A 21,683-nucleotide genomic window follows, 5' to 3' on the forward strand; every position below is an offset into this window, starting at 1 on the left:
TCCCTGGTGGAGTGGAAAGGAAGGCCCACCCCTCGGGGACAGTGGCTGGGTGAGGGTGTGGAGCCCTGCGTTCTCGCCACTCCACTTTGGCCAGACTCTGCAAAGAGAGTGACCACACTTCCTCTGTACACAGGCAGCTGGAGGTGCCCAGACCCCAGCCCTACAAGGTGAGGGGGACCCCAGTTTGCCACCCATGCCACCTGGAGTCATTCAGGACTCAGACAGACTGGAGTCTCACCCACACTGATGGCCTGGAGGGCTCTCCCTCCCTCTTACCCACATCCCTCCAACATCCTACAATAGGCAGTAGTGCCACCAAGAATCTGGTACTCAGGCTCCCTTATTGGACACAGTTTTCTAGGCTGTAAAATAACAAGCCTGATCCTCCCCCACCGGACATCTCCCATGCTTCAACACACTTACAGCTGCCTCCAGATCTCAAAGGCTCACACCAGAGCCCCCTGCAGGGACACTGGGCCAGCACCTCAGAGGTGTACATGCCAGCTGGGGCGCATGCCCCTGGAAATGTGCACGGGACACGGAGGGCCCTTCCATGACCTTCTGCCAAGGCTCAACTGGTCAGGCCCCATTAGTCTGACAATAATCACTATAATGATAAAGGCTGTGAGTGCAGAGAGGGCCTCAGGCGACTCTGCCCTCTCTCAGATGAGCATCATAGTAATGGTTGACAGGCACTGCACCCCCTTCCTAGGCCTGCCCACAGTTCTAAATGACCCTCGCATATCTTAATCCTATTGCAAAAGTGAGCCCAGAGCACCCAAGTAAGTCGTCCCAAATGGCGCAGTTGGTGAGTGGGGAACCAGAGTTGGCCTCCAGGTGGTCAGCTGCGGAACCCTCGCTTTTCAATGCCTCATTATTTGCTCTACTGAGTAGGCGAAGGAGTAAACTCTAGCGCAGCACGGTGGGCTGGAATCTGGGAAGGCTCCGGGGAACAGGCACGGACCTGGGCCCGGGGTTCGCAGCCTCATCCTGCTGAGGATCAGCGAGCCGCGAGGCCCATCGCTGCGTGAGCATGGCACCTGCCGAGGCCGCCGGGTACGGAAGGGCAGGCGAAGAGCCCGCTGACAGAAGCGGGAGAGCTGCGCCTCGCACCCCACCCGAACCGCAGCGGCAGTGAGCACCGAGCGCGCCTTAGGGTGAGCCAGGAGCAAAGGGTCGCTTCCACAACCGCCTGCGGCCAAGGCGGCCCGCCAGCCCGCAGCTTCGACTGCTGGGTCCCAGCAGCCGCCGCCTGCGCCACAGTGCGCGAGCGAGGCGAGGGCCCGCCCCGTGCCCGCCCGACGGCCGCGCTCTGCGCTTTAAAGCCTCCCGGCGGCAGCCAGGGGTGCCGACTCCAGACACCAAGCCAAAGCCCGCTCCGAGCCACTGTGGAGCGAGCCAGAGTCCGCGCGCCAAGCAGAGCCATGGAGGGTGAGTACCCTGGCCTCCCCGCCCCTGCGCCCAGGCCACCCCCCGGGGACCTTCCACTGCCTCCACCCCATACTCGCTGGGGCGCGCAGACCCTGTCCTGCCCTGCCGCCCTCCTAGCCCGACACCCGGGCAGAGTAGAGGTGCCTGCTCCTCCAACACAGCTGTGCATCAGGAGGTGGGAATCTCCCCTTCTCACCACCCCGGGAGTCCAGGCCCCACAGCCAGAAGCTTCACCCGCACATGACCCGAAGAAGGCACCTTTTTTTGCCCAGCCTGGTGGCTGACTCCATACCCAGTGTCTGAGCACTGCCACAGGCCAGTGGAGCCTCCTAGGTGCCCACAAAAATGTGGGGTGTAGATACCAGCAGCAAAGGGTCCTGTGTTTTAGTTACTCATACCCACTGCCCTCCTTACTTACCCACATCCCTCTTCCCTGCCTCCCACTGACTCCCCTAAGTGGGCTTGCTTTCAGAGAGGGTTGGGCGGATGCAAGGGATTTAGAGATCACTACAGAATTAAAGCATGAGTCCAGCCTCTCAAGAGAATCCAGGTCCCTAGGGATCTAGTGGGTGCAAACCAGGGCATCCTCGCATCCCTGTTTCCCTTAAGTGCACATACCCACACACCCAGGCTCAGCCTCAGTCAGAACAGAAACCCAGGCAGGGAGGATCTGGAAAGAGGTTTCATCTCTATTCAGCAGCACAAGGAAATGGTTCATTTCAGCCAGCATCCCAGATCCGGGGTCTGCTGTTTTCCAAAGGAAACCAAAGGCTCTACCCAGGGACTGAGACCCCAAGGAAAATGGTTTTTCTGCAGCCAACAGAACCCTGGACTCGGGAAGTCTGCTTCTGTGTCACTCCTGGGGTCCAACCCATGGGTAGGGTTGTTGCCTGAAAACTCCCCCAGCAGCCAGTGGTGTGAAAGGGGGAAGCTTTCCCCAGGCATCACAGTCCGGGTGGTCTCTGTCCCCAGAACTGGTGGCCCTGGTGATCGGGGCCAGTGCTGGGGGGCTACTGCTACTGCTGCTGATCGGGGTGAGCTGCTGTCTCTGGAAGAGGTTTCGTGCCACTTTCATCTATGAGGAGCTGCCAGGGACCACGGCTGCCTCCAGCATGCAGGGGGACAATCTCTGCCCGCCAAGTACCAGCACCCACACAAGCAGGTGAGGCAGGACGAGGCCACGTGAGCTTCTGGCCATGCTTAGGACCCTCTTGTGGCGTTTCCCTTGGAGTGGGTGGGGATGGGGGGGCCTGTTTATGACTCTCATCCTCTGTGCCACCATGCTGGGGGCTGAGCGCTATCACAAAGAAACTCAGCATCCTCTCCACAAGCTGAGGCAGGCGTTATAAAGCCCATTTTCCAGCTAAGGGAGCTGTGGCTCAGGGTCCAGACAGCACAGCGAGCAAGTGGCGGGATGGCAAACTCCGGAGGTGGTGCTCCTTCTCCACCTCCCCGCTGCTGCAGGCACTCAACACTCTTGGCTGTGTGTGTGTGTGTGTGTGTGTGTGTGTGTGTGTCCTGGCGTGGGCACAGAAAATTGTGCTCTTGCCTCTTCCTGGCTCACGAGGACTTTTCTTCATCCAAACCCTGGTATTCAGACTCTCTGGGTTATGTGCCCTGAGGCCACACCTTAACCTGCTACTTTATGTTGTTTCCCTACCTCTGAACAGACAACCAGCTGTGCCTTTTGTGGTACCCGCTTCCCTCCAAGGCCGAGACTGTGTGCCCCTGCATAGTAGAGAGTGGGCCCAGGCCCCCCAGTACTCCTGCACAGCCCCAGAGCTCCTGGGCCACACCTCCAGCGGCAGTAGCAGCAACCGTGGTAAGTGCTCCTGCCAGGGCCTGTCCTGGGGTCAAGTTGCTCAAACCATGTGGAACCATCTGCTTTCACTGGGTCTGGCTCCAGAACACAGCCTGGACCACCTAGTGATACCAGAGTTGCCCATTGACCATTCTTTTCAGGTACTTGGGGTTACCATGTGCTCCTGCATCCTAGCCCCAGCATTTCCTATGCTATTTTGGAGTTGGACCACCTCATGCCTTTGGGGATGATTATCACCCCATTTTACACATTCATTAACTGTGACTTGAAAGGTTAATAGTGGCTTGCCCAAGGTCACAGAGTCAGCACCAGATCTGGGGCTGGTACCCCAGTGCATCCCCTGGGTACAGAGCCTATACTGGGTTTGGACTTTGGCCAGTCCAAAGGGTAGAATATGGTAGGAATTGGGCATACAACTTGCTGCCCGCTTTTCAAGACCTCCCAAGAGACCTTCCCAGGAGCCACCCAGTAATCAGTAAGGTCCTTCTAATTTGAAGAGGAAGAAAGGAGGCAATACTCTGTCACTGAGTCATCCTCGGGACCCCATGGAAAGGGGTCAGGCCAGTGCTGGATCCTTACCCCAGAGATAGGGCTCAATCCCAGGGGACAGAGGTTGAATGAACACCGGGACCAGGGAACAGCAAGCTGGCTGTGCTTCCTTGGCCGCCAGAGCTCCCGGCCCCTGTGTCGTAGGAGATGGCTGCATGGTGGGGACCATCAGCCCTGCGCTGTACAAGTTCCCGGAGGACCAGAGTGAAAGCGGCTTCCCGGAGGGCTGCCTGGGACGGCTGTGGTTCTCCGTGGAATACCAGCAGGAGGCCGAGCGCCTGCTGGTGGGCCTGATCAAGGCACGGGGGCTGCAGGCCCCCAAGGAGACCTGCAGTGCCCTGGTGAAGCTCCACCTGCTACCCGACGAGCGGCGCTTCCTCCAGTCTAAGACAAAATGCCAAACTGCTGACCCACGGTTCGATGAGCACTTCGTCTTCCAGGTAGGAACTGCGGAGCAGGCAGGACCTGGTGTCGTCTGGCTTGGGAAGGAGCAGACACTGTGTGAAGGGCCGGACCCAGCTAAGCCTCCCCTCCTGCCAGGCGGGGGCCCACGAGAGCCCTGTCCCCTGCTGGCAGGCATGTAAGAGCCCTGGGGCTGAGAGGGTAGAGGGCTCCTTCCCTCAGGGCTGCCTGGAGAGAAAGAGGAAACACTTCCAGTGTCCACATTCAGCAGGGGGAGCCTCAGCAGATTGGGTGATTTTGTGTGTGGGTGCGGGGGGGGGGGGGTGTTGGGTGGGTGTCTTCTGAAGCCAGCAATCAAGAGCTACCAAGAAGCCTTGGACAACATTTTGAAGCGTTGGGTAGCAGGCTGACTGGCAGGTCGGCATCTGGGAAGAGTGATTGCTGAGGCCAGAACCCCAATTCCTGCCTGCCTTTGAAGCTGAGAGCTGAGTGGAGGGGTGGGGTGGGGCGGGGTCAAGGCTGTAAGATTTCTCAGGTGAGCCTGCTCCTCTCAAGGTCTGAGGGGTGCAGCCTTGCAGACCAGCATGACTGCACATCAAGCTCATATCCTTATTTTTCTTGAGTCATCACTTTCCCGCCTTATGCCAGCTCCAACTTGATCCTGGCCTCTCTGTCCTCTGTGGGGAAGGGGAAGAAGAAAATCAATACTAATTGATCATCTGCCATAGGCCAGACACTGTGATTGAGATTTACAAGGTGGAGAGCAACAACTGCTGTCCCACTTCACAGCAGGAGGCTTCGTCTCAGGGAGATGAGAGCTGGAGTGCCCGGCTCAGCAGAGACAGGCAGGCTCCCTGTCTCCAGGGCCTGTGCTCCAGCACGCGCTCTCACGTCTATGTGCAGACAAATTACTTGGTAGATTCTGCTTCCTGGGTCTGGGCTGGGACTCAAGGGGTTGCATTTCTAACAAGTTCAGGAAGGGGTGGATACTGTTCCTCCCCAGACCACACTCTGTGTGGTGAGGCCCAGTAGTACTGGCCCCAGTGCTGAGAAGGGTCCCCTGAGGATGCCTGACTTTGGGGTATAGAGGTCCCTGGTTGAGACACCCCTCACCGAAAAAGCTCCTGTATCCAGGACAACATGCACACCATTCAATCCCCTGCCCCCCATCAGATCCCAGCCCAGGTCTTTGTCCCCCTCAGGTGTCCAGCAAGAGCATCACACAGAGGGTACTGAGGTTCTCAGTGTTCCACGTGGACAGACAGGGGAAGCACCAACTCCTGGGTCACGTGCTGTTCCCCCTGAAGAATGAGACCCTGGTAGGCAACTGCCCGCACATCGTCTGGAGAGATCTGGAGGCTGAGAGCCTGGAGGTAAAGGTCAAGGTCACTAGACATAAGCCACCTGTATAGACTACTGGGGGCAGGCAGCAGGGGCACCCCGCACCTGTTGACCAGTGTCGGCCTTCAATATACTGCCCGTCACCCCTAGAGTGTGGCTCAGGGTGGTGGACCTCAGACACAGCGCATGTGATGAGTGAGGGGAAGGATGGAGTCACTTCTGGGCAGGGTAGGGCCTCTGGGGGTTCTTCTGTGCTAGCGGTGAGTCTACCTGAAGGAACCTGGGAAACGCACGCTTGGATTCCCATGCAGATCAGACATCTGAGAAGGGTACCACCCAAAGGGGTCAGCCAAGGCAACTATTTACCCATGTTTCCCTGGCCCCAGGAACGCCTTGAGCAACTCGGAACCCTGACTGAACCCTCAGCTTTGCAGCCCTCAGTTTCCCCGTCTATAAAATGGGGGGTGACTTTAAAGGGGAGGGATGTGGGCGTCACGTGGTAGCCGGGCCTGACTGAGAGAGGAGGAAGGATTTCTTCAGCACCTCCAGCACCTGCCAGGGTGACAAGGGTGCTTTCCTCGCTACCTCTGCAGCCGCCCTCAGAGTTTGGCGACCTGCAGTTCTGCCTCAGCTACAGCAACTGCCTGAGCCGCCTCACCGTGGTCGTGCTGCGTGCCAAGGGCCTCCAGCTGCGGGAGGACATGGGTTTTGCCAGTAAGTTTTCCTGCTGGGGCCTATCCTGCCCTGTGAACTTGGGGCCTGGGCCGCCCATCCAGCCCATCGTGGTGTGCTCCCTGCCCCTCAATCTCGTCCTCCCTCTGTGGACTGTTATGGTGTGAGAAGCTACTTCCTTGTGTGGAACCTAAGGCTGAGGCCCCTTGGGCTCCACCAAGACCTAGAGACACTTATGACCAAGTCTGCCTCCTCTCCCCCAGGCAGCATCTTGGCTTCTTAGACCATGCTGCCCCCTCCAGCCCTGCCCTTCTAGGTGGGTTGCAGTTCCTCCAAAGCAAGGCCCTCCGGCTCCCCGGCCTCGGGGGTGGGGTAGGGGGGCCTACACATGGAATACAGCTGGAAGCAATGGCACCCCAGGGCAGCATGTTGCACTGCTCCCCTGGCCTCCCAGGCTCCCCGGCCTCCCAGCTACCCCAGCTCACCCCTTGCCCCCCATTCCTGTGTGCCTCCAGCAAGGTGGTAGTGGTCTGCCACCCACTTTTGATCCACTAGGGATCCCAAACGCATCTCAACCACAGCCCTCCAAAACTTGACCCTCTAAAGGAGGCGTTTAAGGGAACGCTGAGTGTCTGCGCACCCGGCAGACAACATCCGCCCCCCCCACCCCAGGCAGGGAGGGACAGGCAGGTGGTGCCAGGCTCCGATAAACAAGAGCCAGCCCAGCCACAGGGGCACTCAGGAGACGAGAGGAAGGAAGGGGAAGGGAGCTGAGCATTTCCTTGGCCCTAAGTCCATGCGCTAATCAGCCCGGTTTCCTCTTACAATGCCGCCTGATGGCAGTGGCTGTGAGTAAGGGCATCCTGGCGCCCGCAGTGGGCATGTTCCATCCTAGCCAGGCCTCCCACAGGCTGGGTGCTGGGTCCCTCCCCACCTCTCCCAGCCTGCTGTCTGCACTGCCCCTCAGGTGTGTTTGTAAAAGTGTCTCTGATGAACCAAAACAAGTTTGTCAAGTGCAAGAAGACTTCAGCTGTGCTGGGCTCCGCCAACCCTGTGTACAGCGAGACCTTCAGCTTCAAGGTGTACCCTGCCGAGCTGGACACGGCCAGCCTCAGCCTGATGGTGCTGCAGGGCACAGAAGGGGACAGTAAGCCTTCCCCCTCCCACACCCCACCCAATTAATGTTGGGGCAACTGTCAAAGGCGGGACAGAGCAGCAGGCAGAGTGAACCCTTGGAGGGAGGTTTCTGTTCTAAGGAAACTAGTGCTCAGAGAGGCTGACACGCATGCCCAAGAACACAGGGCTTGCTCGTGGGAGAGCTGGGATTCTCATGCAGCTTTTGTCCATTTTGAGCATCATGGCACACTAAAAACAGCAGGGGGGAAAGCCTCTGCTACCGCCTCCTGGGCAAGTCACAGCAGCAGGGAGGCCGTATGGCTGCCTGCACCCAGCTAAGTGACCTGCTGCTGTGGGTCATGGTGTGCCCTGCATTGTCTCATGCCTTCCAGGCAAGCCTTGAGGATGGTGGGTCAGGTCTGGGATACAGACATGTTGGAGTTACTCCATCCAGCTTTCCTGCACTGCCCCACACCGCAGGGTCCCTTGTCACTGGGGAAGCAGAACCGTATCATGGGCCAGAGCTTCAGCTCCTTCTCCACTGTGGGAGCTGGTGGGAGAAAAGTTGAATGTCACCACTGAGCGTACAAGTGGACTGATGAAAGAGAACTTCTTTCTGGAGGGCCCCCGCCCTCTCTGTTCTTCAATATGAGGCAGACTTAACAGGTCCCACCAGGAGGGTGAGGCAAAGTGGGTGCCTCAAAGGGCAAGCTATTCACCTCGGCCAGCCCCAGCACCAGAGCAAAGTCAGGGTCACTTGGGGACTGCCAGCTCATGCTAGAAGGGGGGTAGGGGGTTGCTACTTCCTTCAATGGGTGGAGTAATAGAGACACACTAGGGGTTTCTTGCTCCAGAGAATAATGGTGCTTTGCCTCCCTGCAGAGAGCCACCAGCTGGGCCGGGTAGTGGTGGGCCCCTACATGTATGCCCGTGGCAGACAGCTGGAGCACTGGAACGAGATGCTCAGCAAGCCCCAGAAGCTGGTGAAGCGCTGGCATGTACTTTGCTGCACCACTGTGCCCTGAGTCCTGGCGGGGATCTCGGGTCTACTACACGCTCTCCTCACAGTCACGCCCAACACCCGCAGGCCTGGATGCTTCCTCCCTCATCCCCTTGAGCTGCAGGGCCTGCAAGACCCAGGGGAGCGCCAGTGCTGCTGATGGGCAGGCACGGAGAGGGGACAAGAGGCCCCAACCCTCCTGATTCACTCCATCCTTTCTCATCTGTGACCCTGAATCCTGGTACGTGGCCATCACTGTCCCAATCTGGACCGACGCGTCAGACATTCTGAAGAAATACTCTGTTTAGAGAGAGCCCCGCTATGTATGCTAAATGGAAGTGCGGGGTACACTTGGGTTCCATCGCAGAGAGCTGAAGACGTGTTGATGCTAAACCTGCAGTTTTTCAGCTGTGGTTTCTCTGTCTTCAGCCTAACAGAGCGAGCAAAGTGCTGGGGGGCTGCGGGGGAATGTCCACTGTGCTTATTTCAGTCGGTCCACAATAAATAGCAGTGTGAGAAGTGGGTTCCGCCTATAGGTTGGAGCCATGCCAGGAGGCCTGGGCGGCACAGAGTGCCCACAGCTCAGGAGGGAAGCTCTCAGGGACTGCAACTCGCTGGCCTCGGCACCTGCACAAGAACGCCATGAGCCACCCACCCAGGCTCCGCTGCCTCTGCCAGGTAAGGGGTGCCTCACCTATGGATGTCAAATCCAGCCACCGTCATTCCAGGCACTCTGCCCTTCACCAGCTTCAGATCTTGCCCTGGGCCCACCATTCCTGGAGTCCTTATGCCCCTGCTCTTACGGGTGTGCTGCTGTTGGGTCTCCCTGGTTCACGGCAGTCAGCTCCTGGGGCTTTCACTTAGCACAGGAAATGGTGGGAACATGTGGCCAAAGTGTAGCCCCCAGGGCTGAGGGCTTTTCCTATAAACCTTGTAATTTAATTCCATTATGATTACTGTTGTGGTAGGTGTCGGTGACCACTTTCACTAGGGTGGAAGTGCCCACAGGCCACCCCGTCAACTCCCTGTGATGCTGTACTCGGGTCACGGGGAAGTCCTTTTGCTTGTCACTTGTTACTTAACAAGCAGTTTGTATTTTGCCCCCTAGTGCTGTGGAACTTGCAGAGTCATTGTGTTACTACATAACTAGAACAAAACTGTAAACCAGAATCATCTCTTCTTAAGCAATGAAGCAACTTCAGCAAGAGAAAAGAGTTAACGTTCATTTCAGTTTGTGGCTCTTTGCCTTCACTTCCAGTCTGTGAATGCACAAACTCAAGCTCTACCTGGCCCTGGTCCATGTGGACAGAATAACATGTACTTGTTTTTACTCACTTATTTCACGTGCAGATTTTCAATGTAGTCCACACTCCAGCAATTTCTAATAGCACAATGCACACAATTGGAGTTTCCCATGTGTTTGTATAGCAGGCTACTAAAATGAAACTGTTCCCATTCACTGGGGATCCTGAGACAGTCGGTGCCAACCACTTCCACACTTCAAGTGAGATTCATGCCTATCAGTGGCCTTCCCAGTGAGATTCATGCCTATCAGTGGCCACTTGGAAAAGTTGGTAAGCATTTCCTTTGCAGGACAGAGCGGACTGGTGTGTCTGACTCAATAGCAAAAGGCTGGCAGACCTGTGCTCTGATGGGGAGCAAATGGGGCTGTGCATTGGGCTGGCTGCTGTCTATAGACATGGACAAGACAAAAAATATACAGGATTTGGATTGTCTCAATCCTGTCCAAAGACCATAGTTCACGTTTTGGTTCACTCTTGGTATTGTACAGACTATGTGTGTGAACAGATTATAATGTGATACATTACTATATTTTTAAAATATGTTTGCAGTCACGTTCGTAAAACATTTTTCTATAATTTTTTATTGTAATGCCCTTACACGTAAAAAAGATACATGTTCTGCAGCTATACCTAAGTGGTCTGTGTATTCCTAAGGTCAAGTTTGATAAACAGATTAATCTATCATCTGTACCTTTACTGATTTTTTTTGGCCTTTTCCTCCTCATTATTGAGAGGCTAAAAATGTCCCCCTGTGATTCTGGGTTTCTTTATTTCTCCTTTTAATTTGGTCAATTTTTGGTTCTATATATGTTTTATGTTATTAGGCTCATACCCATTTAAAACTGATATTTTTCTAGGGGATAGAACCTTTTATCATGAAAAAATGGCTCACTCAACCACTCATACTCAAACTGGCATTTTTTTAATTTACCCTACTTTTTTCAACTTCCTTATATCTATGGTGTATTTCTTAAACATAATTTTGTATCAAGTCTGTCAACTTCTTTATTTTGTGTATTTGCTTCATTTACATTTAATATAATTACTTGTATAGTTGCATTCATGTGTGTCATCTTGTTTCCATTTTTCATATCTGATTTTTTTTTTCTCCTATGTTGCCTTCTTTTGGATTAAGTCATTTTCATTTTATTCTTTCTCTCTCCACCCATTAGCTGCTACTTACAGTCAGTTATTATTCCTTTAGTGGTTCCCCTAGAAATTATAATTGACATCCATTATTTATTACAGTCTAATACAAATTTTGCTTTTTTATCACTCCCCATATAATGCTGTGGTCTTAAAACACTATACTCTACTTAGCTCTATCCCAATTTCTTTGTATTATTAATGTATTATTAATGTTAATTCCACTTATATTTTACACATAACAAGACATTACTGTTATTGCTATATTCAATAAATATTCACCTATATTCACCCACACATTAAGTCTTCCATTTGCTTTTTATTCTTTCCTGCATTTCTGGGATTCTACTTGAGATCATTTTCCTTCTACCTGAGGAACATCTCTTTAGTATTTCTTTTAGTACAGATGTGCTGGAAGCATATTTTCTCAGTTTTTTAATCAAAATGTCTATTTCAAATTCTAAGATATAGAATTCTAGGTTGACATTTTCTTTCTTTTAGCCATTTAAAAATGGTATTCATTCTCTTCTCATTTCCATCATCTCCATTGACAAGTGAATTATCAGTGTTATTGTTTCTCCTTTGAAAATATGTGTCTCCTCCTATTCCCCTTCCCATTTTTAATATTTTCTCTTTCTTTCATTTCTAATAGCTTAGGTATAGGTAGTCCCTAGATTGATTTTCTTTTTATTTACTCTGCTTTGGTGTCAAAGTTTCATCAGTTTTGGAAAGTTCTCAGCCTATATTTCTTTTTTTCTTTCTTTCTTTTTTTTTTTTGTGGGACCCTCGCCGGCGGCCGGGGAATGAACCCGCCCTGCAGAGGCTACCGGCAGCCTAGCAGCCCAGCACTCAACCGCTGCACCACCAGGGGAGGCCCAGCCTATATTCTTTAAATAGTGTGTCTGCTTATTCTTCCTCTCTTCCTGAGATCCCAGTTACACATGTTAGCTCTTTCCACAACTTCCCTTAGGACTCTTAGGCTCTTGGTTGTTTTTATGAAGACAGCTGAGTTTTCATGCTGTCCTATTAACCTTCAATAAATCCTCTGTCTCATTGTAGTTAACCTATACACTGAGTTCTTCATTTAAATGACTGCATCTTTTCAGTCCTAAGTTTCCATGTAATACTTTGTTATAGATTACAGTCTTTTCATGAAAATTTCTATTTTATCAGTCAAGTCTGAGTTGGATAACACTAGTATCTGGGTCACTGCTGGGCTAGTTTTCCTGTGTTTATGGTTCCCCTCTTGGCCCTGTGGCAGCCTGCTGCATGCACCAACCGAGGAGAGCATGCAAGTGAGGGGAAGCCTAACTGCAAATGAAGCTGGAAGTGTAGACTTCCCACCACATGAGATGGGATATTTTACATGCTGAGCAGAAATTGTTTTTTGTAACCGGGAGTTACAGGAAAAATGTATTGTTACCAAGAGTGATCAAAAAAGTCATAGGACTTGCTTTAGATTTTCTCCAAAGAGCAAGGAGAAGAGAGCTGTCGAGCAGGTTTGAACGGGTAACTGGGGAAAAAAGGATGAAGTAGTCTGTTAATTACATTTTATAAGCCTGACTCTTTCAACATAATATGCTTCTTAATTGAATTTCGTATGCCATTATGAAGACAGATTGTAACATCCGCCAATTGTGGGTTCTTTCTCTAATTTTAAAGAATGGAATTATGTTCCAAGATCACTCTTCTCATCCCCACTTTTAGCTTATTTCAAGAGGTATTTTCTCAAAGGGGAAAAAGAAACTAGCTCTTGGGAACCTCCTGCCCAGCAGCCCACGAGAAAATACCCCCACATTTAAAAAAAGAACGTGCGCATTAGCAAGGAGGTGTCATTTTTCAGAACCCTTACCTAGGAAGTGGAGGAGCTGAAATTTCAATAGATTCCAGGTGTCTGGAAGTGGCATCATTATTACATATTGCCAGAGAGATCCCAAAAAAGAGATTGCGCGTCCGTGCCACTGTCCCATAGCTGGAAATCTATGAAAGGGCCTTTAGGTGCCTATTACATAGAGCTGCTCCCGTTTGTGCAGTTCTTAGTTGCTAGTGAGACTGTGCACTTCTCTACCTCTCTTCCTCTCTGCCTTCCACTTCCCTTTTCCCCTTCCTTTCTTCTCCCTTTCATTCCTCTTCTCTAGCCTTAATTTCTGCCCCCCTCTTTTCTCTCTCCCCTTCCCATCTGTGTAAATTACCTGTTCATCTCCATTGATGAGAAAGTATAATCTCACAAGTGACCAGAATTTATTTCTATCAGCCCTTTGTTTTTGATAATATCCTTTACCAGTTTGATGACTGCCAAATCTGACAGAGAGAAGGAAGACCCAGGGGTGGGGCACTGATGCAGACCAGGCTGAGGCCTGCAGTAGGAGTTGCCCATGTCAGGAAGGACAAGAGAACATGACTGACAGGCTGAGCTGGCCGCAAGGTTCCCAGGAACAAGGCATCCAGGACGTGCAGCCCGAGTGGAGGGGTCTCGGGCTTGGGAGGACTGTGGTGCAGCTACCAGGAATCAGGGAGATAAAAAACAAAAAGCGTGAGCCTTGCGCCGTCTCCAGCGCCCTCTACTGTTCAGTGTTAGAACTAGCATCAGCGAATTTCCTGAAGGGAAAAGCATCAATAGTTCCCTGAATGTCAGCTCACTTCCTTGTTTTCCTTCTTCTGAGATCATGGACTGTCAAATGCTTGTCAATTTGGCAGTTCTTCAATAACTTAAAAAGAGGTGCTCCTGGGTACATATTCTAGTCATTCGAAATAGTGACATTTTAATTTACATAAAACTTCTTGTTTACAACTACATATTTTTCTTCTCAAATCATATGCCCACCATTTCTAACGCTGCACAGACACTTCAGAAATATATATAATACATACATAGTATGTTTGTCTGAATTTTACGAGAACATATATATGGTTAGTATAAAATACAAACAACTCAAGTGTGCAAATGACCTGAGCAGACACTTTACAAGTGAGTTGTACAGATGGCAAATAGGCACATCAAAAGTTGCTCATCATCATCAGTCATCAAAGAAATGCAAAATGAAGCCACAAGATATCACTTTACGTTCACTAAAACAGAAATGATCAACCCTCCCAAATGTTGGCAAGGATGCAGAAGAACTGGAACCCTCATAGATGGCTTGTGAATTATACAGTTTGGATCACTGCTTAAAAGTCTCTTGTAAAGCTAAATAAACACCCATCCTATCACTCTCACCCTGGTATTTACCCACCCCCTCCAAATCAAACCACAGTGAAAACATGTTCACACCATAAAAAGGTGTGCACAGCGGCTATTCATAACAGTCCCCTCTGGAAACAACCCAAATGACCTTCAATGGGAAAATGGGTGATGTAGTATTTTCATACATTTGTGTAGTACTCAGCAATAAAATGAATAATCTGTTGATTAAAATAAAACCTTCAGGGAATCTCAAAAACATTGTGTCAAAACAGAAGCCACAAAGGAATGATTTCATTTATATGAAGTTCAAGAACAGGTGAAACTAACCTATGGTGCCAGAAATCTGAATAGTGGTTGTCTCTTAGGGATAAGGAATGACCGCAAGTAGAGATGAGGGGAGTTTTAATGGGATAGAAATGCTCCATTTGTTGTCTGGGGTGTTGATTACATGAATGTATTTGCTAAACTCAGCAAACCTTACATTTAAGACTGTATTTTGCTGTACATGAATTTTTACTCAATTTTTTTAATAAATTCTAGGGAAAAAGAATTTGACTGATCCAATAGGGAATTTGTGTTTTCTAGAAATTAGGAATTCCATTAGATAAACAAACAACTGCAAAACCGTATTTCCATATTAAATCTTTCTGCTAATAATATTTATAGTGGTTGAAATTCACTTTAACAGTTTCTAGATCTTTTCTTAAAAACCGTGAAGTGGATGAAAAAATATCACTGATTCCATAGCAACCTGAAAGCAGAGGTGACCCCCTGGCAAATACATTCCTTAAGAATTAGCTTCTCAATAACAAACCAGGTTCAAGACCTCCAAAGACAGAATGACAACTAATTGGCAAACCTCATTCCCTTTCACAGATTTCTCCTCTTGTTAACATTAAAATAGTGGCCAGATTAAACTGCCAGGAAAGATGAACACTTTATTCTAATTGTTCAGGTTCATGGCCTGTATTGTGTTATCTAGAAACGCTCCAGGACACAAATGTATCATTCAAAGTGAAAGGCACAGATGATAATTTCTGGAGATAGTTAGATTCCTCCAGACAGGAGGAAGTAATTTTCAGGCTAAACAAGAGTTCCTGGAAATACCTATCAGTCTCCACCATGAAATATACATTGAAGGCTATGAAGAAGCAATGGCATGACCTGGTGTTGTCTCACTTGAAATGGCTTTAAGACACCTTCGAGGGCCTCCCCGGTGGCGCAGCGGTTGAGCGCTGGGTTGTGAAGCTGTCCGCAGCCTCCCCGGCGCCAGTTCGATCCCCGGCTGCTCCTCAGCCACCGGAGGAGGGTCCCACATGGCGCGCAGACCTCTCCTGCCGCCCGCTGCTCCCCTCAGCAGTGTCCTTCGGTCTTTCTGCCTGCTCTGCTCCCCGCTCTGGCTCTGGTGAATTCTCTCACCTTCCCGCGCTTCTAACTGTACCCAGTGCTTGTATAAATAAATAAATAAATCTTAAAAAAAAAAAAAAAAAGACACCTTCGAATATGATGTGAAGAATCATCTACTCCAGACAACTATATTTGGGCTGATATAAGGATTAGGCTTATATTGACTGGACAGAGCTTATACCAGTATTTGGAATTTGTTTCTATTGTGGTTATGGTTGAAATAGCATGGGTTAGAAATCATAAGCTCCAGACTCATGTTTCATCATCCATTAGATGAATTATGCAGGGAAGCCAATTATTTTGTTGGAATTCAGTATAATTAGATACAATAAATCTTAGCAGCCATTTGATCTAATCCCCATATGTTCCCCAGGAATTAACTCACCAAGTAAAGTGTTTGTTCCTACCATTTTTGGTTTTGTTTGTTTTGTTTTGTTTTATTTGTTGTTTGTCAAAGATACCTCTATGGATTTGTTGAAAACTCTGGACCCTTCTCCACAGAAAAATGTGCCTTTGTGCAGGTACTCTCCTACACACTTTTTCGTATTATTTTTGGAAGAATCACAAAACTCTTGCTAAATCTTTCTGCTAATAATATTTATAGTGGTTGGAGTTCACTTTAACAGTTCCTAGATCTTTTATCAAAAACTATCAAGTTGATGAAAAAATATAACTGATTCCTTAGTAACCTGAAAGCAGAGGTGACCCCCTACCCAAGTCAAGTTTTTAAAAACTTGAATTGCAGAAAACAATTTCAGTGAACTAAAATTTTTTAAAACAGAGTAAAATAAACATTTCATTATGAACATAGTTATTTCCAAGCAATATCATTACCCTATTAACACTCAGCATGCTCCAAGCTTACAGTGAAGGACCACTCCACATTTCCTTATCAGTGGTTACCACTCCCATGCACTCCTACAATCATGAGAGAACAAACTGCTATATGTTTGCTGGCAAATAAATTCAGTAAAGGACTCAAATTCCAGAAATGAACTAACAATAGGACTCCTTTCCTTTATAATGACTTGAAACAACATCTATTTCCTTCATTTCCAATGTTTCTTTAGGGAAAGACATGCTTGTCTTGAACTTGTCTAAACACAGACTTACACAAATGAATCTATAATCACGTACAGCTATAATCAGGTAAATCATTTCATGTCAATAGTTTACTAGAGTAGGAAATAAGGGAAAGAAACACCTGTGGATAGAGCAGGAGCAGAGAAGCAATTCCTGAGGAAATATCTTATATCTGTATCCCCCATGCTCGATAGAGCCTGGAGTAGAGCCGGGACTACATAGAGTGACCCTTTCATTCACAGGGAACTGTGTATGTATTGCCCTTATTGCTAAATCATCTCTCTTAGAAGCAAGAGAGGGAGAAACCAGAAGTCAAGAACAACAACAAAAAAACTAACAATATTTCTCAGAAAAAATAGTTTTAATTTACATATTTAGCACAAGTATCTTTATAAAACATTTAAAAACTCAAGTCCCATTCCCTTTATTTCAAGAGACAAGTCATTTCAGTATTTCTTCTGTGAAGTGCCTGCAATTTCTTCATTGGTCTCAGGAAGGGCATAGGATGTCTGCTTTACTACGGTGTCAGGATAAAAATCCAGTAAGGAGAAATCTTGTTGCAATGGGTAGCTGTTTTCATCTAGCACAAAAAGGCTCTGCACCTTCATGACACAAGGTGCCCCGCCGCCCGCCAACAAGGAGTGGAATAAATCTGCCGTGACCATGCCATAGGTGATCCCTGAGGAAGGGGCTGAGGAAGATCAAAACACACAGAGCTCTCAGTGTCCCTTCCAGGATGACAGGAAGGCACATATTAAAAGGGTTCATTACTTCCCCTGTTGTCTCAAATCCCAAACCCACTTTAGATTTCTCTATCATTTCTCTCTCATGTCACAGGTTGCTGAAAGTACTCGTGAATGATGACACCAATTCCTGCTGGTCATAGCAAGGTACAGATAACCCACTCTTTAGTCTAGCAGCATATCCTATTATGGCACAGCCATTGGTTTCTTAAAACAATAGAGGAAGGAGGGCCTCCCCTGGTGGTACAGCAGCTGAGTGCTGGGCTGCAAAGCTGCCTGCAGCCTCTGCAGCGCTGGTTCAATCCCTGGCCGCCGGCAAGGGTCCAACATGATGCGGCAGACCTCTCCTGTCTGGCCCACTGCTCCCCTCAGCAATGTATTTTGTCAGTCTGACTGTTCTGTTTCGCGCTCTGGCTCTGGTGAATTCTCTCACCCTCCCACGCTTCTGACTGTACCCAGTGCTTGTATAAATAAATAAATAAATCTTAAAAAAAAAAAAATAGAGGAAGGAACTGAGATTAATATTTTCCTAAGTTAAGCCTGAACCAAAAAGGGTGTGTTCATATCAGAATACTACTCTCATATTTACCAGCCTATAGTTCTTATCACAGCTATATATACATAGTTATTATTTGTATAACAGAACCCTGAATCAGTTACTTAATGAATATCAAAACTTGATAATATAAAAACACTAAAATTGTAAGTAAATACATCATTGTATTTGACAATTATCCTGTATTAGTCCTCTCATATTTTTAGGACAGCTAATCAAGTTATTTAGCAAGCTGCTCAACAGCAAACTGACAAGGCATCATTGATTATGCCAAACTATCCTACTTCCCTGACCAATGCCACCAGCCTTTCTCAGATTGGGTCATTCCTGGAGGACAATGATATATTTTTGGAGGTCTGAGAATCATCTACAACAATTAAATTTTTTGTATTTCCCTTTGATAAGATAAAAAATAATCAAGATTAGTGATAATCTGAAGACTCTGATGACCACTTAACTGGTGTCATATTTTCACTTATGGTTACACTTTCATTAAACACAAGTATGACTGTCATTCTGAGGAATACACTAATCATAGAAGTATGTTTGATATGAAAATGATGTTTCTTTGACAAATAAAGACTAACTGACATTGCACAAAAAAATGAAGAGACAAGATTAAAAATATAATAAAGAACATCAAGAAAAGGATTGAAAACTGTCAAAAAATGAAATAAAGTAGTGAAAGAGAATGGAGAGACTTCCAATACAAAAAGCTGGAAAGAATGTCACTCCCACACAACCATTACTAGAAAAAGCTGAATAAATTACAAAATCACTATCTTCTTGAACATACAAGAAAGTGGAAGTTGTGCAGTGGCCAAGAAGACTGAAATGTAAGGAGAGAGAGAACTGCAGGTTTCCTGGAGCAGAACTCAAGGGGAAGACAGGTCCACCAGACATGCAGGAAAAAAGAATGTGCCTAAATTTTTAATGAATTGCTAAAAGCCAAGTAAGGGGCAGCACTACAGATAAGAGGAGTTATCATTCTCCCAGGCTCTTCTTGCCTCTACCAAGCACTCCCAAGGATGGGCAAAGGACAAGACATCAGAGAAAGCTTCCAACTATGGTGAAGATCTGGAGAGGGGAGAAAGTGTCACATGAAAAAAGCACAAAACACCACTTATGACTTCCCCTTTAAGAAATATAAGCCTTAGGTATGTCGAGATGGTGTACTCCTAAGGAAGTGGGAAGCTCTCCCCTACATCACATACCAAGTTACCCAAACAGTAAAAAACAAACACAATTTTTAAAAAAGAAACAAACAAAAGTCTTAAATTGCTGGAGGAAGGACAGCAAATCCTGTGACCTCCGGGAAGAGGTGAGAACCCACCAAAGTTAGGGAAAGATAAAAGAAAAATCCCTCTGTCCCTGAGGCAAGGATAGAAAACCATCCTTTGTGTCCCCTAAGCTGAAAGAGGGGCAGAACCACACAGACCCACCAAAGATACAAGGCCGAGCTAGGCTGCCCTGGCAGGAGGGGCAAGGTTCTTGGGACAGGGCCACCTCTAAGGCCAAGTCACAGGGCTTGAGTAAGATTACTCAGAAATGGGAATCGCTCCTGCTCCCTCCAACAAGGCTAGGATGCACCAAATAACTACCAACAAGCCTGTACAACTTGGGAAGGCACAAGAACTCAGAGAACTTGGAGAGAAGTTCTCTGAGACTCAGGTGCAGAGTGAAAGGTTTAAGCTAGTGATGAAACAAAAATATTAGGGAAAACAGCCTGTGGCAAATCACTCCTTCCATGAGGATAAGATAATGCTAGAGGAACTTAGAGCCAGTGGTGACCTAAAGGTAACAGTAATAACAAACTCAAATCCAGCTCAATATCTGACAAGATTGACTCTACTCAGCACATTCCTCACACTCAGTAAGGATCTAGGGAAAAAAAGCCATGCCCATTTCAGGTACAAATTTTCTTTACCTCAGCCTGCACTGTTCTATATGCAGTATTTCAACATTCAAGCAAAAATCACTGGACACATACCAAAAATGCAAGAAAAAAAAATCCACTGTTAAGAGACAAAGCAATCAATAGAACCAGATTAGCTCATCTGCTCAGAGTCTAATGAGGAAAATGAGGCTAATGAGGAAAAGTATGGAGTCTGATCATCTGACAATGGGTTATTTTTGCTTTGATGCTGACCACTGACTATTCCTAACATCATAGCTGAAGATCCTGTAAATACACTGATAGTGGGCTGTCTTCATAAATACAGTTTCACACATTCAATTCCTTAACTATTATAAAAACTGAGGTCCTAGCATGTTTGCTTAGCATTAGAAATTTAGAATGTGGAAGATTAAATGCTAGCTTCCCTCTATTCATGTTCTGAGACAGGTGTGGAGCAAGTCTTACCTTCCAATTTACATAGACTTTTGTTTCACCAAGTGAAATTATCTTTCTGCTTTTAGAAAGCAAAAAGAGAAAAAAAGAACTTAATTTATAGTATAGTGGCCTTTTGTTCCAATATACTATCTACATTCCTGAAATGAAAGATTTCATCAACAACCTCTTGCTGTTGTGTTGATATTTTACCTATAATTCTGTTGAGGTAGTCAGGAGGAATGTTGAGAAGAATCTTCTCTATCAGCTTTGCTCCTACGTGGACACAAATTGTATTTCTTCCATCATGTATGGTCATTAAAGCTGGCCTAAAAAAAAAAGTAAACAGTACTTAACTTTCAAAAAGATTTTCAAATGAAGAAATGCTTAAATGCAATATAAGCTCTGGATGAAAGTCCCTAGGACTTGCCAGTAGATTAGACATGGGATGAAGAAACCAGTAAAGGGTTTGATCACCCTTGATAATTATCATGCCTATAAATCTAGCTCAGACCTCTTTTATGATTTGTATCTCTGTATCTACTTTCCAGATTTCTACCTCTCTGAACCTCAAACTCAATATCATCATTCCTCCCATTGTTACTTATCTAAGTAAATTATCTTATTCATCCAATTATAAATGACCTGTAATATATCCTTAATCTCCCTTCACCTGCCACATAATCACTAAATTTTGCCAATTGTGTTTCCCAACTACTCTCAAAATCTGTCCATTACCATTATACTTTCATCAAATGACCTTCATCACTCCGCTAAACAAAGCCTCTTTACTCAACTCTGTACGTAGCCTCATTCTAATCCACTCTCCAATGTACAGCTAAACTTGCTTTAAAGAATATAATTTGGCAGAAGTGATACCATAGGACGTCTGAGCTATTCATAGGACGTCTGAGCTATTCATTTTGAGAGAAAGTTCAGGCAGCCTGTGGAGACACCCATATGAGAAGGAATTCAAATTGACTATGAGTGCATTACCTTAGAAGTAGGCCCTCCAACCCCAATCAAGCCTTCAGATGACTGCAGCCTCAGGAGAGGCCCAAGCATTCCCAGTTGCCTTACCTATAGTATATTTTCTTCATAGTAAATGGCAAGCAGCTAAAACACTGTTTGTAGATCTTGTTCTCATCTGTTTCTAGTTCCAATCCACATTTTGCACAGCCGGTATATATAATGTCAGAAAGAGAAGAGTAAATACTCTTCAGAGAACTGTGAGCATTCAGAACTATCTTCTGAGCTGAGGTAGCAGGAAACACTAGCTCTAAAATCTGGGCTTTGATTAGAATGACTCCTAAAAAAGACAAACAATACTTTAAATTACAGAGCTAAAATTATAACTTTAATTTACAAACATGGTTAATGATATAGTTGATTTACAGTTACTTATAATAAAGAATACACTGAAGGTCATGGTCTTGGTCTTGTTACTTTTTTTCTAGACACACTCACTCATGATTCAGTATTTACTCTTCAATGTAAGGGGTGACCTCCCAACAACTGAGAGTGAAAATTTATGACTAGTCTAACTGATATAATAAAAGTTTGACAGTATAAAATTTTTAAGCTTTCTCATCTGTATT

The 21,683-nt window shown here is 47.2% G+C and overlaps 2 protein-coding genes across 2 annotated transcripts in view; one reads left to right on the forward strand and one right to left on the reverse strand.

Moving 5' to 3' along the window:
- Positions 1-1,424: 1,424 nt before the first annotated feature.
- SYT15 (synaptotagmin 15) lies at positions 1,425-8,358 on the forward strand. Its single transcript, XM_037497672.1, has 8 exons — positions 1,425-1,431; positions 2,404-2,593; positions 3,102-3,253; positions 3,947-4,242; positions 5,407-5,577; positions 6,139-6,259; positions 7,185-7,364; positions 8,216-8,358. Exons 1-8 carry the CDS (start codon positions 1,425-1,427, stop codon positions 8,356-8,358), a joined length of 1,260 nt encoding a protein of 419 aa, XP_037353569.1.
- Positions 8,359-16,808: 8,450 nt separating this feature from the next.
- The window catches only part of SHLD2 (shieldin complex subunit 2), a 58,948-nt gene continuing 54,073 nt past the window's right edge, over positions 16,809-21,683 (reverse strand). The window contains exons 7-9 of the mRNA XM_037495934.2: positions 21,166-21,394; positions 20,299-20,414; positions 16,809-17,148 (exon numbers count right to left, since the gene is read on the reverse strand). Of these exons, the coding sequence (XP_037351831.1) occupies positions 16,904-17,148; positions 20,299-20,414; positions 21,166-21,394 (590 nt within the window). The 3' untranslated portion in view covers positions 16,809-16,903. The remainder of the gene's footprint in view (positions 17,149-20,298; positions 20,415-21,165; positions 21,395-21,683) is intronic.

This window comes from Talpa occidentalis, unplaced genomic scaffold (genome assembly GCF_014898055.3).
Source record: "Talpa occidentalis isolate TD23 unplaced genomic scaffold, MPIMG_talOcc4v2.1 talOcc4.8, whole genome shotgun sequence".
NCBI classification, from domain to species: Eukaryota; Metazoa; Chordata; class Mammalia; order Eulipotyphla; family Talpidae; genus Talpa; species Talpa occidentalis.

Bases quoted from the DNA above. Each gene is read 5' to 3' on its own strand.
- SYT15 (XM_037497672.1), top strand. The intron at 3,254-3,946 runs GTAAGTGCTCCT...CCTGTGTCGTAG, and splicing joins CGGCAGTAGCAGCAACCGTG to GAGATGGCTGCATGGTGGGG. The intron at 6,260-7,184 runs GTAAGTTTTCCT...ACTGCCCCTCAG, and splicing joins GGAGGACATGGGTTTTGCCA to GTGTGTTTGTAAAAGTGTCT.